The 16,988-nt window shown below is 38.7% G+C and overlaps 1 protein-coding gene across 1 annotated transcript in view; it reads left to right on the top strand.

Moving 5' to 3' along the window:
- Positions 1–11,959, top strand: part of RPL29 (ribosomal protein L29) — a gene marked incomplete at its 5' end in the record, with an annotated part of 85,882 nt that extends 73,923 nt beyond the window's left edge. Inside the window, 4 exons of the mRNA XM_083353359.1 lie at positions 8,262–8,562; positions 9,214–9,258; positions 10,697–10,761; positions 11,742–11,959. Of these exons, the coding sequence (XP_083209485.1) occupies positions 8,262–8,562; positions 9,214–9,258; positions 10,697–10,761; positions 11,742–11,840 (510 nt within the window). The 3' untranslated portion in view covers positions 11,841–11,959. The remainder of the gene's footprint in view (positions 1–8,261; positions 8,563–9,213; positions 9,259–10,696; positions 10,762–11,741) is intronic.
- Between the last annotated feature and the right edge of the window lie 5,029 nt (positions 11,960–16,988).

Genomic DNA, 16,988 nt, shown 5'->3' with positions numbered 1-16,988 from the left:
TATTTAATGGTTCAAAGGTAAGGGGAACTTTCAAAATAAGAATTGGCTTGTAACTGGAACCCCTGTCATCGCAAAGGAAGATAAACAGGATATAAATTTGTACATTTACATTATATTACACCAGACATTTTCAAATTAATGTATTTGTGATAAGCTCTCTATATCATCTGTAACAATAAGAAATGTTGCAAAGAAATCTATAAGAATAGAGTAAAAAAGAGAAAGAGCAATAGAGAGAGGAGAGAGATTCCATCAGGCTCCACTTCTTTTTTGGGGGGAAAAAGTAATAATTCAACAGCTGCACACTTTTCATTCTCTGTGCAGGAGCTCCTTCTAGTGGCAACATTTCCAGCTGCTTCCACTGATTAGCCTTCATTTTTGGAAAACTGAACATCTCAACTTGAATTTGACTTCTGGTAAACTATATAAACATTCCCATATAGCTTTCTTAATATTGTAGGAATAGTTTTATTACCTTCTTCTGGGATGATCTGTTGACCTTCCAATCCAACTTACAGTTTTATGATTTCCTGGGTGCTAACCTGATTTGGAAGGGACGCGGTGGCTCAGTGGGTTAGGACGCTGAGCTTGTCGATCAGAAGGTCGGCAGTTTGGCGGATCAAATCCCGAGTGCCGCGTAACAGAGTGAGCGCCTGTTACTCATCCCAGCTTCTGCCAACCTAGCAGTTCGAAAGCACGTAAAAATGCAAGTTGAAAAATAGGGACCACTACGGTGGGAAGGTAACAGCGTTCTGTGCGCCTTTGGCGTCTAGTCATGCCGGCCACATGACCACGAAGACGTCCTCGGACAAGCACTGGCTCTTCGGCTTTGAAACGGAGATGAGCACCGGCCCCTAGAGTCGGGAACGACTAGCACGCGTGTGCGGGGGAACCTTTACCTTTACCTAACCTGATTTGAGCCCCAGTAAGGTGTTGCATAGCTCTTTGCTACCTAGCTAATTCACTCTAAGGTCTAGAGCAGACATGTCAAACTCGTGACGTCACATGACATCGCACGACGTATCGGAGCTTTTTCTCCATTGCTGGCAATGGGGTGGGTGTGGTTTCCTGATGACGGGCCCGGCCCACAGGCCAGCAGTTTGACACCCCTGGTCTAGAGTATTCTATTCTTTAGGGATGGACTTCACTTAGACTATTATTCCCCATCTTAATTTCCTTCAGATTTCATGAAGGGAGTTAAACAAGGTTATTATCATACACCCTAGGGTGGAAGTTAGCCTCTTCCAACTGTTTAGCTTCACAGCTTTTTGCAGTGGAAACATGATTTGAAATAACAGAGGTGGCATTCAAGAACAAGAGATAAGACACCCACACAGCTTAATCAGATGATTTTTCTTTTCTTTTCTTTTTTTTCTTTTCTTTTGCTATATGGAATCCGTCCAATTCCTACAAACAAAGTACAAGTACTGAAACAAACTAACTAGCAGATTCTTCAGTAGCATTGAGAAACAAATGACTGCAGACTTAATGCTGCTTGTGCAGGGATGACCTATGAGGATTTGTATCGATAATCTGAGTCAAGCTATGGTCTCATCTTTGGACTACCTGTAACCCATTCGTAAGAATCATGTTCTTCATGTTACCAAAAGTCATTGTGACTGATAGAGCCTTGGTGGAGCAGTGGGCTAATGCCTCCTTAAGTAACACCAGCTGCCTGCAATTAGTGCAGGTTCGAGTCCCACCAGGCTCAAGGTTGACTCAGCCTTCCATCCTTCCGAGGTAGGTAAAATGAGGACCCAGATTGTTGGGGGCAATTAAGCTGACTTTGTAATAATGCCGCTTGGGTGTGTGTGTGAAAGCCCTAATAAGCAGGCATATACATAGAATGAAGGCTACTGCTAAGCTTGTAAGCCGCCCTGAGTCTTCGGAGAAGGGCGGGATATAAATGGGATTAAAATAAAAATAAATAAATATTAAGAACCAGTGGGAAACAAAGTTCTTCTAGATTATTTCTCTCAAGTAACCTTTTATATTTCCCCGCCACTCAGAAAGCCCTACAGAAGTGGATGATGCCTCCACGCATCTGTTGTACTATGTTCCAAAAACAGCCCACTCAAGGAACTACCAAGGAAAAAAAGAACACTCCCGCCAACACTGACAAGCTGCTGTATATAAACAGAGAGCAAACCCCACTCCCTTCTGGCATGAATATAACACATAACTTCCCCTGCAAGCATAGTTCATTTCTGTGGAATCCTTGGTGTTCTCTGAGCTCGATTGTTTGCTTGCAGACAATTTGTTACCATTTTCATGCTAGAAGGGACTGAAGTTTGGTAGTTCCAAGGGGTTTGGAGAGAGGCAGAATGTTAAATTAAAGCAAAAGGTTTTAGATTTCTCGCTATTAAGTTTGGGTAACCCAATAGAGCACCCCACCCATCTCTGGCTCACACAAGTTTTAAGGTTACAAAGAGCAGAGTGGAAGAGGAAAATCAACAGCATGAAATATTTACCATCCAAGCAACCGTCTTCTCAATTTTAAACTTAGTCTGTACGAACATAAGTATATATTAAAAGATTTTATAAACTGGGCTTCAATTCCATGGAATCCTAGAGCAATATGCAAGGAACACCCACAAAGCATAGAAAGATGAGCAGTGTTTCCCTATTCCTAATAGTAAAGTGTGAGAGGAGGAGACTATGAGTAAATTTATGTTGCATGAAAAGAAACAGACAATCCTTAAGAGCCAACGATACTTCTCCAGTTACTGTTTCTATTCAGTTCTCTCTTTTATTTCCCGAAGACTGCTGTCGGATAAAATTATACAAAGTTGGCAGGTGTTCTTTTTTTCATTTGAAGCTGTTTTAGTGGAAGACTGTAAAACATCCATCATCATTATACTTCAAACATGGCTCTTCAAAATATTTTAGCGTGACTAGGTAGGATTACCCAATCTGGGCTATAAAATCTAGACAGGGCAGGAAAGATATCATACATAGTTAAAGGATGTAAAAATTTTTAGTATCTTAGCTGTATTGTATTAATGTTACTGCTGTGGTCATTTTTCTTTGACTTTTAGAGTTTGATTATTACGGTTTTACTTATTAGTCCTCCAAAGTCACAGAAATGAGATTTCACCCCCTCCCCATATAAATCATTTAAATGAATATATACATGGATACATATAAAAACAATTGTCTTAAAAACAGTTGTCTGTTTTTAAGACAATTGTTTTATATGTATCCATGTATATATTCATTTAAATGATTTAAAAAGTTTTACAATAAACTTTTTAAAAAAGAAACGGGTATTTGATATTTGAGGCAGATTTTCATTGGGCCTGTTGATACTATTCTTAAAACAATGTTCTTCAAAATAAGTTCCATGTTTTTTTAGCATATCTTTATGGTAGAAAGGAAGCATTTAAAAATACCAGGAATAAGTTGTTGTTTTTCAAAAAAGTAACTGCAATAGCTGAGGAACACAGATATGATTTCTGTTGCCTCTTTCTCTAGAGATATAGATGATATATAGATATATTAACATATACATACAACCATTGGTTTGTGGTCAGATAATACCATTTTGCAGATGACAGCTGTATACCTTGATTTCAGGCTGACCAAATATTATTGTTAAGGTGTTATCCTCAGGCTGGAGGACATCAGTATCTGAATAGGAAAACACAGTCCCAGGCTCAACCTTAGCAGGACTGAATTGTTGCTGTGGGACCACAATGGGTCAGAGGAATTTCTACCCTTAGTTCTGGATGAGTTCTAAGTGGGGCTGATATGCGAATTGATCTTCCTCTTTGGTGAGCAGGCAATAGCTGTAGCCAAGAAGGCCTTTGCATAGATACATCTAGTGGGTTCTTGTTCTGGGAGGCCCTCTGCAGAGTCATTTATACCTTTAACGTCCTGCGTGTGGCAATTGCAATGCACTCTAGGTCAGGGCTTTTCAACCAGTGGTACAGGTACCACCTGTGGTACATTGGCACCTGGCAGGTGGTACACGGCCATCCTAGAAAAGGGATAGCGGGGGAGGGGAATGAGCTGAACCAGCGGCAGCACAGGACAAGCCTGAGTGAGAGATGGCTGGAGCTACAGGGCTGTCAGGACTCAGCGGAAGCGCCAGGATCGGCATAGGCTCCAGCTGGAGCTCGGCGCTGATCCTGGCACTTCTGAGCCCAGAAGAAGCATCGATCAGCTGGAATGTTGCAGCATCTCCAGGGTCTTGTCATTTACATTCAGATGCTTGGCAACTGATTCATATTTATGGTCACAGTGTCCCAGGGTCATGTGAAGTGACCAAAACCTGTGCAACCACCCAGCAGATGGGGGGAATAAAAACCAAACACTCCCCCATCCCACCCCTGCTGCCAATCCTCAACAGAAATGCTCACAACAATGAAAACCTTGGACAGGAGAAAGAGCACCGGCGGGCAGGCAGGCAGGTGTCTTGCTCATCTGTGGCTTGGGGGGCACTTTTTTCAGTGCCATTGTAACTTCGAACAGTCACTAAGCGAACCGTTGTAAATCGAGGACTACCTGTACTTTATCACTTTTTTTGGGGGGTGTCATCAGGTTTTTGACACCTTGCTAGGCGACTGGTGGTACTTGGATGTTGCCATGTCCTAAAAGTGGTACTATGGGTGAAAAGGTTGAAAAGCCCTGCTCTAGGTGCATTGCTGCAGCTAATCCAAAATGAGGTGGTATAAGTAGTGATGGTCACACAAGCTACACTCATTGCCAGTAAGATTCTAAAGGCAATTCAATGTGCTTTATAAAGACTACATTGCATGAGGAGGACTGAAGGATTACCTGTCTCCCGCGTTTTTTGCCCATTCCATTTGCTCAGACAAAGTTAGCATTCTGGATCCCATCCATTAAATAATGCTATTTTAATGGGATCCTGGAAACATGGCTTCTCTGTTGCACACCTGCCCTTTGGAACAATATTCCCTCAGAAATTGAGAGCTCTTTTCCTACTTTCTTCAAGCAATCTTTGAAGATCTGACTCTTCACCCAGGCCTTGGGCTAGAGTAGTGATGGTGAACCTTTTAGAGACCGAGTGCCCAAACTGCAATCCAGAACCCACTTATGTATTGTCGGGTGCCGGGTAGGCGTGGCCCATTGGCTGGGTGTGGCCAATTGGGTAGGCATGGCCCATTGGGTGGGCGTTGCTGTGGTAGTAATGGCAGACTGACTGGGACTAAAAAGTTCAATCAATCAATTCCAACTTTGTGAGATCTTTTTATTTTCCGCAAGAAGTTGAAATTGATTGATTGAACCTTCTTTTTTTGCACATGACGGCGGAGGCCTAAAGCGAAAAGGTTTTATAAAACCCAGCTGAAGGCCTAGGACTGGGGCAATGGCGCACGTGCCCACAGAGAGGGCTTTGCATGCCACCTGTGGCACATGTGCCATAGGTTCACCACCAGGGGCTAGAGTAATTCCTTTAGAAGGATATGTATGTGGGAGTGGTTGTAGGTTGTTCCCTCCAGGTCAACCATTGTTTGTATTTATTGCTTTTATATTTCATTTTTATTGTTTTTCACCATCCTAAATTGTCAGGATTTGGGTAGCCTATATGGTAAATAAAGATAAGGATAGAAAAATCTGATTTTAAAAGAATTCTTTTTCATGTTAAAATGAAAAACGAGGAAAAAAACCTGTACAATTGGGGAAAAAATCATTATAATAATAATAAAAAAGATAACAAGCATCCCAGGATGATAAGCCTGAAACAGAGATACATTCATTCTTTCTCCTAAACTGATTTCCTGCATCGGATGAGAAGAGCACATTTCTTTCCTTCTGTCCTGCTGACTTTTTACAGAGGCACGATTGAGAGCATTTTAACAAACTGCATCACTGTCTGGTTTGGTGGCACCAGTGCCTCAGATAGAAAGTCCATTCAGAGAATGGTAAGGACAGCCGAGAAGATCATAGGAAGCTTACTCCCTGGTATTCAGGATGCTGCTTATAAGTGCTATGTGCTTAGAGCTCAAAGCATTATTATAGATCCCACACACCCACTTTACGGTCTGTTTCTGTTGCTCCCCTCTGGGAGAAGGTTTCGAAGTATTACTAGCAGGTCAACCCAATTCTGTAATAGCTTTGTTCTGTATGCCACTGTGTGATAAACTCACAAGATTCATTTTTCTCGCCACGCACATGTATACATAATCCGAAGTAGACTATGTTGTCTCTCTGTGACATATATGTGAGTATATGCATAATTTGTATTTATTTTTGTCATATTTATGTAGTGTATATTGGAGGTGGTGACCCTTTGAGAGCTATATGCATCAAAATTTCATTTTAATGTATGCCAATTAGTGTACATTCAAAGTGACAATAAAGTTATTATGCTATTATTCTATTCTAATTACTTTGAAGTAAAATTTCCCCCACCTCCAATAATCTTCTACTTCATAATCGGTTATAAAGAGCATAGTGATACATTTTTGTGTGTACTATGTTGCTCCAAAAGCAGTATCAATTCCAAACTTTACTTTGAGATAGTTTGCAGCAGTTTCAGGATTATAAAATTTCCTCATTCCACTATCCTTGCATAGGCTGACATTTGCAGGATAAAAGGAGAAAGTATTCCTTGCTGTCTCTAAATATTATCCTTTCTATTTCACATTTTTTTCACCATTTAAATTTTTTCCTACATTTTCTTGTATGCTTCTATGGTACTTTAAAATCCATATAAAACCTTCTTTCAATAAAAAATATTTCAAAAAAGTATCATGAATTTAATTGAATTATTTATGCTTTTAAGATTAAATCAGAACAGATTAACGTTTTGCCACATACCCCAAGATACTTTCTCACCTAAAATAATTGCAAAATGTTATTATTAGATTTTTGAAAAACATCTCCTTCAACCAGTTTGGACTGTGATAGTTTGGGTTGAACTTAATATGCAGCTTCCAGAAATTCTTCCTGAGCAAAATTAAATAGATCTATAAATATTTCTCCACTGCAGCCACTAGGGCTTGCTCATGTTCAGCATAAAGAGTTTAAGAGACTAAAATGTTTATGTCTGATCAGACCATGAACCTGAGCCAGTTCAACAGGAGGATTGTTAACTCTTTTTTTCAGTATTGTGTCCATCATTTCCAACCCCTGAATTCTTTTTCAAGGAGATTCATTTTTTCTAAGTTTTTTTAAACCTTTCTGCATTGCCTTGATATTTCATTCAGGCAGTTCAAATTTTATCACATATCTTAAAAGCCTTCTACTACTTAATGTAGCAAAATTAGTAACTCAAAATTCAGAGTCAAAATTAGTAACTTCACTTGACTTAATTGAAAGAGTCAGAACTGCTCTCTAGATATTTCCCAGGTGATAACTGATTGGGATACACACAAAACTATTACCTTCTCAGGAAAAAATGTAAGATTTTGTGTCCACATGATTTATGGAAAAAAATGGAATTTGAACAAAGATTTCCTTACTTTCAGTTCTGTTTCTTCACCTTAAAATGTAGTATTTTTTTCTTAATATTTAGGGTTTAAGGAGTATTTAGGTAGTTCAAAATTATTAATATACTAAAAGAGAACATTCAGAAGAATTACAATGTGTACACATAGGTACAAAATTTCCTCCCTCCCTTGACATTATAAAATAGTGCCCCAGTGAGACAAACATGAGTTCAGGTTTTAGGAGAATTTCACTATTAAAATAAGGTAGTTTTGGTATTGGACCTAGATCTGCTTGATCCTGCAACTTCATCCATTTTTAAAAGCTGAACTGATTGCTCTGAACAGCTCTGAACAGTGCTGAACGTCGCTCTGTTTTTGAAATCACAATAAACCAATTCTTTCCTTTCAGTCATTGCAGTTGGCATACTTTTCCAAGAATTTTTGCCTCGCCCCAATTGAGATTCAGCATCCTGTTTTTGGTACATATCCCTACTTTTATGCATTATTTACAACTTATCTCCCCCAAAAATTGTAATTTTCAAGAAAAGAAACTCGCCTTTGTATTTTTCTAGTGAAGCATGTCGTTCTGATGCTAAGTTAGTGTTTCAATACTTAAATTCTACAAAGGAAAATAAAGAAGTGAAGCAAAAAATAGAAGACAGGATACATTTTTGAAAGTCAAGCATGTAATAATCTACAAGGTTACTTTATAATTGAAAAAAAATCACTGTTAATTTTCTGACTAAAGAGAAATATCTACTTTCTTCACTTTTTCTTTCAATCCAATACTACTATACACAGGATACGAACGACGCACCTCATGATGTGCTATGCAGTGACCCGTTTAATAAAATGAGAAACCTGTAGAGCCGCCGCCGTTTTGAAAAGAGCAGAATACGCTCATCTCTAAAACTTTTCTTTAATTATCTGACTGCGCTTAAACAAGGCTTTTGTTGTTGTTGTTGTTGTTGTTTTTTAAGTAGAAAAAGTCGTTTTCGGGTTCCGGAACTTTTTTCACTGCGATTCCTGTTTCCAGCCGGACACACTACCCTACAGTACTTTCGCGTGCCCATTGAGCTGCATTTTTACCGGTCTCTATGGCTGATATCCCGGAATGCTTTGCGACAATTACTTCTTTTCCGGTTTTGGCTTGAACTTCGGCGGACGCGTAAGTTGAATTTTATCTCCGGAATCCGCAATCATCCCTCTCGAGGAAAACTGTAGCGTAGTCAGTTCCCGGGAGGAGAAAATATGGTTGTCTTACTAACGTATTATCTTTTTTTTTCCTGATGGGAAGGTGGGGGTGGTGGAAATAGATGAGCTTGAGAAAGATGGTTCATCTTGATACTCTCCCGGAGAGGAGTAGGATGAAAGAAGAAAGGCGTAGGGGGCGCTTTTAAGTCCCGGGGATTAGCGGGTGGAAAAGGAACGAAATGAGGCTTTCTGGGGGTTACTTCTGCTCTAAGAAGGCTGTGCTGCTTTGATGGGCATTGGACATCTGGTAGATGGAATTTAGTCTTGTTGTGCATGTAGTATATTCACAGTGGTGTGTTGTCGGTTATTAAATTTATTAAGTGAAGATTTGCTTTTTAGTAATTAGAGATTGAAACTTTGATAGTTATGGCCTTTCATAGTTTCATACAGATGTCTAGTTGCTTGCATAGGACGTGTCAAATTGAATGGGCCATGTTCTGATTCAGCAGTGAGCATTAGTTGTTAAGTGAGTGTAAAGAATATCCCTGTGTTGTAAGATACTTGAGAGGGTACTGCTCTTTTCTATGTTTGAGTTTAACGCTTCTCTCTTTGCTTCTTTCAACAGGTTTAGCCATGGCCAAGTCCAAGAACCATACCACACACAATCAATGTAGGTTTTAATGGGAATTGAGGAATGACAATAGCTATAATGTTACTATTTGCCTGTATGTGAAAGGATTAACATTGGCATAATAGCTTAAATGTTAATAACTTTTTTATTAACATTTGCTATATAGGTTACATAATATAAATTGAATAGTCTTGAATGGGGTTTGTTTTTGAGAAGGCGAAAACTATTACCAGATTTCTTCCCATCTCTGGTTAATAGAGGCAGATATCTCTGCCCAAAAGCAGGCAATCCCAATTCTAGTCACTTAGAAGGCTAATCATGTAGCTTTACAGGGGCAACTGTATAAACATCACATAAGCATTGAGCTTAAACACTGAAATGTGATCCTTTCCTAGGTTTTTGATAATGGCTGGTCTTGTCGTTCCCTGATTCCTAGGTTATCTTCATATATAATTATCCTTGAGTGTAATACTATTTTCCATTAGAGTCAGGCAAATGTTTCTATTCGTTAGTAGAAATATACTGCTCAAAAAATAAAGGGAACAGAAAATAAGACATCCTACTATTAAATACAATACCTTGTGTTGTTTAAGTGTCTCCTTTATTTTTTTGAGCAGTATATATTTGGAATAAAGTTGTGTGAAAAAATGGTTAATGCATGCTTGACAAACCTAGTTTGAGACATTAAAAGTACATGCTTGATAGAAGGATATCACGATAGAAGAAAAGTTATTCCAACTTACCAGAAGGCAATACAAGAAATTATGGGAACTAACTGAGGAGAGAACCAACCTTGGAATTAAGGAGAAACTTCCTGACAGAACAATTAACCAGTGGAGCAGCTTGCCTTCAGAAGTTGTGGAGGTTTTTAAGAAGAGATTAGACGGCCTCTTGTCTGAAATGGTATAGGGTTTCCTGCTTGAGCAGGGGGCTGGTCTAGAAGACCTTCAAGAATGAAACCTTGTAGGAATTAATGATAGATTTATACAGCCGACTTGTTATGAAATATTGGGCTTTCAGTCACGTAAAGAAGACACCCTTAGAAGCGATTAAGTGATCTTCATGAGGAGAGAAATTATGAGCGCATTTTGCCAGTTAACATATCAAAAGAAAAGCTATGCAGAGAAACATCAGCTTTGTAATCAAAACAGTATCGTCTATTTCATTCATCAGTTGTCTTCCCATTTTCACTGGCCTTGATTGTTAGCCCCAAAAATGTGATTGCTGCAGAGGAACAGCTTATCTATGATATTGCAGTGAATGTTGATGACAAGTTTTATCTGAAACACAATTCAAAATCGGGTGATTTTTTATGTTAGATTCTAGGCTCTTAGCCACTCTGTTACATTGGTTTGTAGAACTTTCAAACGTAGAAAAAGCAACTTGAAATAGGTATTTTGCTATTTTTTTAAAGAAGGGGATAAAACTAATGTATAATATTTGTTGCCTTAAATTTTTGAATATTATCTTTGAACAGCTCGCAAATGGCACAGAAACGGCATTAAGAAACCCAGGTCACATAGATATGAATCTCTGAAGGGGGTGAGTGCCTTTTTTTGTCAACTCATTTGCAGCTGCTGACATTGACAGCCTGCTCATTGTGTCTGTGTATAGGGGCCTGACAACAGTGAATGCTACTGCACGGTCACAGACCATGACATGAAGCACTACAGCAATCCCACTTCAGTACCACACATCAATATTATAAACCCCCAATCTGAAAGAAGAAGCCTAATAACGCTAATATCTGAGAACTTTAGATTTTATTTTGTATGTGCCCAATGTTGCATACAACTATTATTCTCTGAGCGACACTGTTTCCTTATGATGCTGATTAGGAAAGAGTAGAATTCACCACCATCAGTCTGAGAGTGATCAGACACTAAAGTGGACCTATTTCATTTGAACACCATATCTAGGACATTTTGAATTGCTAATAGTTCCAAGGATTTATTTCTGGAAAGCGTTCCTGGAATGGCAAGGTCCAAATGAGATTTGCCATGCTTTGGAGGGGAAATAGAATATGCCAGAGTTCTCCAAACTATTCTGTTCACAAATCGGTGCATTCTAGACATCTCTAGCATTGGTTGTGCGGTCAAATACAATGTTCCATGATTGTTATTTTATTTGTATAAATTTATTTTTACAAATTAAATGTAGAATTAATTAATTTTTACAATTAGGGCAACTAACATGTCCCCCATACAAGGCTACTTGAAAGAACAAAAAGCAAAAATGGATTTGGGGGCCATTCTGAGTGGGTTTATGAATTTGATGTAAACAGGACTATTAAGAAATTAGCAGTATCCCATGGTATTGCCAACCTTTTATTACATTATTTATTCTCTGTCAGTGTCACAGTACTCTGGGTGGCTTACAGTTGGATGAAATATTATAGATTAAAACAGACAATGAATACATTGTCTACTTTGCTGTCTTGAGCTCTAGTAGACTTCCAAATAAGTGAATCAAAAAGTAAATTATATTTCTTGTGTATTCCCAACCTTTCTCTTCTTTTCTAGGTGGATCCCAAATTCCTGAGGAATATGCGCTTTGCAAAGAAGCACAACAAGAAAGGGCTGAAAAAAATGCGGGCTAATAATGCTAAAAACGCTAAATAACCACCCTGCTTCTCTCTGGCAAAGGGAATTACCTTGCTTAGTAATTGGGTGACCATTTTTCCATGTACCGTCTTTCACTCAAAAGTATTTTATATTAATAAAAATGAGTGTAATGTGTGTGTGCAGTGTCAGGTTTTTATTATGTCTACAAGAATTTATTAAACTGCTAAGAATTTGCATTCCGAATTGAATTTTCAAGACATGAATTCAGTATATTCGTACAATTCAGTCCATATTTATTTAACCTGCAGATCAGAATATTACAGGGTATTTTATTAAATGCCTCATTGCAATGAAGCTACATTATTTCCCATAATTCTGAGAATCTGTTATGGAAATAATTCAGTCAAAAAATAGAGTCTCTGAGATTTTTTCTAAGAAAGCCATGATCATTTAATATTAATAATTAATAGTCTTAACATTGTTTTCAAGATGGTTGCATCTCAATCTATCTCTAGTTTCCCTTGCATATTCACGGGTATTAATGTCACATTCATAGTCCAAAATGATATCTTTATACCTTGGTCCCCTTTTCCCCTATTTTTGAAGATAGGGGCATAATTTGCTTCCCTTCTCAAGGATTTCTCAGTTTGACCAGGCTGTATCTTCAGCATCCTAAGATAGAATCCTCTGGATATTTTGAAAGAATTCATAATCGGGATATATTTCCTGATTATATTGTCATGCCAGAGGTAGAATCCCAGTTATTTCAGCTGTTCATATATTTTCTTACAGAAGACTGAGCAAGGAAAGAGCCTTTTTTATAACAATTTTGACATTTTCACTGAATAGCTGGAAATTTGTTACTTGAAACAATTGAAGCCCATTTTGCTTTTGGGATTCTTGGCTAACCTCAGCTCGTTCTGCATTTTAAATTTTCTGATATTCCTGAACAATGTTGCTCTTTTCACTCTTGTGTTTCCTTCTTATTTTAGAATTTCACTTAAGCTTTTTATGCAATGAGCTAATTTCCTCAGTGATATTATCAATTACAATGCTTTCATATAGGTTTTAGTCATACAGTAATTACATTGTTTTGTGTCAGTAATCCCAATCTTCCCGGAGCCACCTTGCAAACGCAACGCAACCAAGAAGGATCAGAGCCAGTGGGAATCTGACTGCCTACACGGAGCATCAACTCGTCTCCCCACTAAAGTGGTCCCTATTTATGTACTTGCATAGAACATGCTTTCAAACTTAGGTGGACAGAAGCTGAGGTGAATGACGGGAGCTCACCCTGCCAAGATGTGAGTGCTAGGACTTGAGCTGCTGGAGCAGAAACCATCTCCAGTATTATTAAGGCATTGAGCCACCATGCTTCTAATAAAGGCTAATGAAGACCGAATTGTACACGGGGGTGCTTTTCCTGATTTTTCAATACATGGCTTAATATGGCCCAGTTTAGTTATATATTCTGCATTTACAGATCCCTTTGTGAAATAGTTCATTGTGTTAATTCCTGTAGCCTTCAATTTAAACATTTTGTCGAGTTTGCTGTGACACATTTGAAGACTGAATTTTGTGCCTTTTTTATTTTGGTAAAATCAAAAATCTAATAGTACTATAATGGGCTAAAAAGGTAACACAGTTTTGTGGTATTTATTTTATCAGGAGTTATGTGTACAGAAAAATTCAAGAATTGTGTCCTTTAACATCATTTATTACATGCCATGGCAGGAATATTTGGTGATATTATTTCATTTCATTTTATTAAATTTATATGCCGCCCTTCTCCCTGAGGACTCAGGGCGGCTCACAACAATAAAAATTTAAAAACAGAGTAAAAAATTTAAAAGAGAATTAAACAATAAATGCAAAATTACAAAACAATTTAACCCAGTAAAAAGCCTAATTAAAAATCGTAGTCACTCCAGGCCCGCTTGTTGGAACAACCACGTCTTCAGGTCATGGCGGTAGGACCGAAGGTCAGGGGCCATCCGCAGCTCCGGTGGCAACTCTTTCCAGAGGGTCGGAATTAAATATTAATTAAATATCTAAATGTCAATAAAACCCTTGAATTACAAATATTCAAATTCTTTAAGGTCTATAATCCAAGCTGAATAACATAAAATAACATAAAATGTGGCAGAGTTTTATTAAATTTAATAAAATTAAATTTTAACTTTTTATTAAATTTAAATACATTTTTAAAATTGTTACATTTATTAAATAATTTTGTTAAATTGATTTCATGAAACATTTTTATATTTTAAAAATGTAATTGAATGTGTTAAAATATTTACCTGGCAAGGGGGGGGGCATGATCATGAATTTCAGATATTGGTTCAGAATTCTAGAACCAAATGTTAGGTTCCGGTTTCTCGCGTCACCATTACTGATGCTCATTTAAACTTTCCGGGGATTATCTGATTTTTTTTTCATCTGCTTTGCAAATAATAAAACAAGGAATGTCTGCTACCTTGTCCTTTTCAGTGTGAAGCACTTTCTCACAAAAAAAATTAAATTAACCTTCAGAAATGATCATGGCTTCCTCCCTCCCTTCCATAATCATGAATGTTTAAGTTTTTCCAGTGTTCTATGAGCTATCCAGGAATCAGCAATATGACCCCTCGTCCAGAAGGGGGCAGGTTCTGCACACTATTCAACTAAAAAGGGAGACTTGAGAATTTCTGATGGAAATGCATTTGAACGAAGACTAATTGTTGGTTGCTAACCTGAAGAATATCAGTCATTCTCTGCCCATAAGAAAACATTTCATGAAAAAGCCAAAGGAAAATCTCATCCAATGTTTTGTTTTCAAGATTTCCCAGCCGACTATTTGGCAGGCTGATAAGCAAGTCATGACAACAGTTGTATTGTTTTATCGATAAGAATCTTGTCTTCTGAGTTACACTGAAGCTGAAGAAATGCCATCCGTATAATGGCCTTTAATAAGCCTCTACTAATTAATTTGATCTAATGTTCCATTTTTGTGTCAGTGTGAATGTAAAAACGTTTGAATCTATGATATGTCAGTAATGACTTAGGCTGACCCTGAAAAACCAAGCAGGATAAAACTGCCAGACGCAAGAAAACAGGAGCCAGGATAGGGTTCAAAAGTACTACAAGTTTACTCCATGCTATTTATACACAAGAATCCGATCTACTAATGGTCAAGGCAAACTGGCACCAGATAAGAGTCAAAAAACTTCAAAGCGGGGTTGGACTTAAATGTCTTACATGGGGGTAGAGACTCCAAACTGATAATGTGTTTGACCTGCCCTCAGGCTCAACCTCCTACACAAATTTAGTTAATACATCAATGGAAGTTCCCCAGGAAACACTGGAGCTTTAGACCAGGAAGTAAAGCTCATTTATTTATTGTAAGACAGCAATTAATAATAATTTATTAAACCTGTATGCTGCCTAACTCTCAATGACACTTTTGTTATTCCCAAAAACCTACAATATGGATATATATTTGACTTTTTGATTACTCTTAAAGAAGGTGGGAGTGCTGTTTTGTGTTCTAATTTGTCATATGTGACCAGCCACATTGTTTGTACTTATATTTGAAGTTAAAATTTCTAAACATTTCAGCCTTCTGTTAGAAGGAGGCTTCCCCAGCTGATTAATCTGGTTTGCTGATTCTGCATCTTTTCCATCTACAGTATTGCAATTAGCTTATTTTTAATAGCTAATAATAACTTCTGCCAACCTAGCACTTCTGCCAACCTAGCAGTTCGAAAGCATGTAAAAATGCAAGTAGAAAAATAGGGACCACTACGGCGGGAAGGTAACAGCGTTCCGTGCGCCTTTGGCGTCTAGTCATGCCGGCCACATGACCAAGGAGACATCCTTGGACAAGCACTGGCTCTTCGGCTTTGAAACGGAGATGAACACCAGCCCCTAGAGTCGGAAACGACTAGCACGCATGTGCGGGGGAACCTTTAGCTTTTTTTTAATAGCTAGAACTACACAATTTCCAAGGTGCAAACTGCAGAAAAATCATCACTCATATAGAATTACTAAGCAGCAATGGATGGATTTGCATATCCTGCTAAGCTGTTTTAGCACTTGGTGATAAATGTCAGCTAGATCAGGGCTTTTCAACCTTTTCACCCATTGTACCACTTTTAGGATATGGCAACATCCGAGTACCACCAGTCGCTTAGCAAGCGTCAAAAACCTGATGACCCTCCCCCCGAAAAAGTGATGAAGTACAGGTAGTCCTCGACTTACAACAGTTCGCTTAGTGACTGTTGGAAGTTACAATGGCACTGAAAAAATTGGCCCCCAAGCCACAGATGAGCAAGACACCTCCCTGTCCACCCGGTGGCACTCTCCCTCCTGTCTAAGGTTTTCATTGTTGTGAGCATTTCTGTTGAAGATTGGCAGTGGGGGTGGGGTGGAGTGTGTTTGGTTTTTATTCCCCCCCCCCCATCTGCTGGGTGGTAGCAGCAGGTTTAGGTCACTTTACATGACCCTGGGACACTGTGACCGTTATAAATATGAATCAGTTGCCAAGCATCTGAATGTAAATCACAAGAACCTGGAGATGCTGCAACATTCCAGCTGATCAGTGCTTCTTCTGGGCTCAGAAGCACCAGGATCAGCATTGAGCTCCAGCTGGAGTCTGGCACTGATCCTGGCACTTCCACTGAGCCCTGACAGCCCTAGCCATCTCTCACTCAGGCTTGTCCTGTGCTGCCACCGGTAGCTCATTCCCCTCCCCCGCTACCACTTTTCTAGGATGGTCGCGTACCACCTGCCAGGTGCCAATGTACCACAGATGGTACCCATACCACTGGTTGAAAAGCCGTGAGTTAGATTATTATAATTAAAGAACTGTGTTGGCAACAGTGGTTAGAATGAAGTACTGCGGGCTACTTCTGCTGATTGGCTCGAGGTTGATTTAGCCTTGCATCCTTCCAAGGTCGGTAAAATGAGGATCCAGATTGTTGGGGGCAATATGCTGACTCTGTAAACTGCTTGGAGGGGCTGTAAAGCACTATGAAGTGATATATAAAACTAAGTGCTATTGCTATAATGCCATTGTTTAAAGATGTTTCAAAGTTAGTGGGGGCAAAAGCTGTTTTAATTATTTCTCCTTATAATCTCAAAGTCAGGAGAGTGGCTACTTATATGGCTTTGTGTCTGAAAGTTATAATTACATGTAATTTGCTTATAAGACAGACAGCCTTAAGT

This window comes from Vipera ursinii, assembly GCF_947247035.1.
Source record: "Vipera ursinii genome assembly, chromosome: 2".
In the NCBI taxonomy this organism is placed as follows: domain Eukaryota; kingdom Metazoa; phylum Chordata; class Lepidosauria; order Squamata; family Viperidae; genus Vipera; species Vipera ursinii.
The sequence above is the reverse complement of the archived record's forward strand: the minus strand, read 5'-3'. Positions and strand labels throughout refer to the sequence as shown.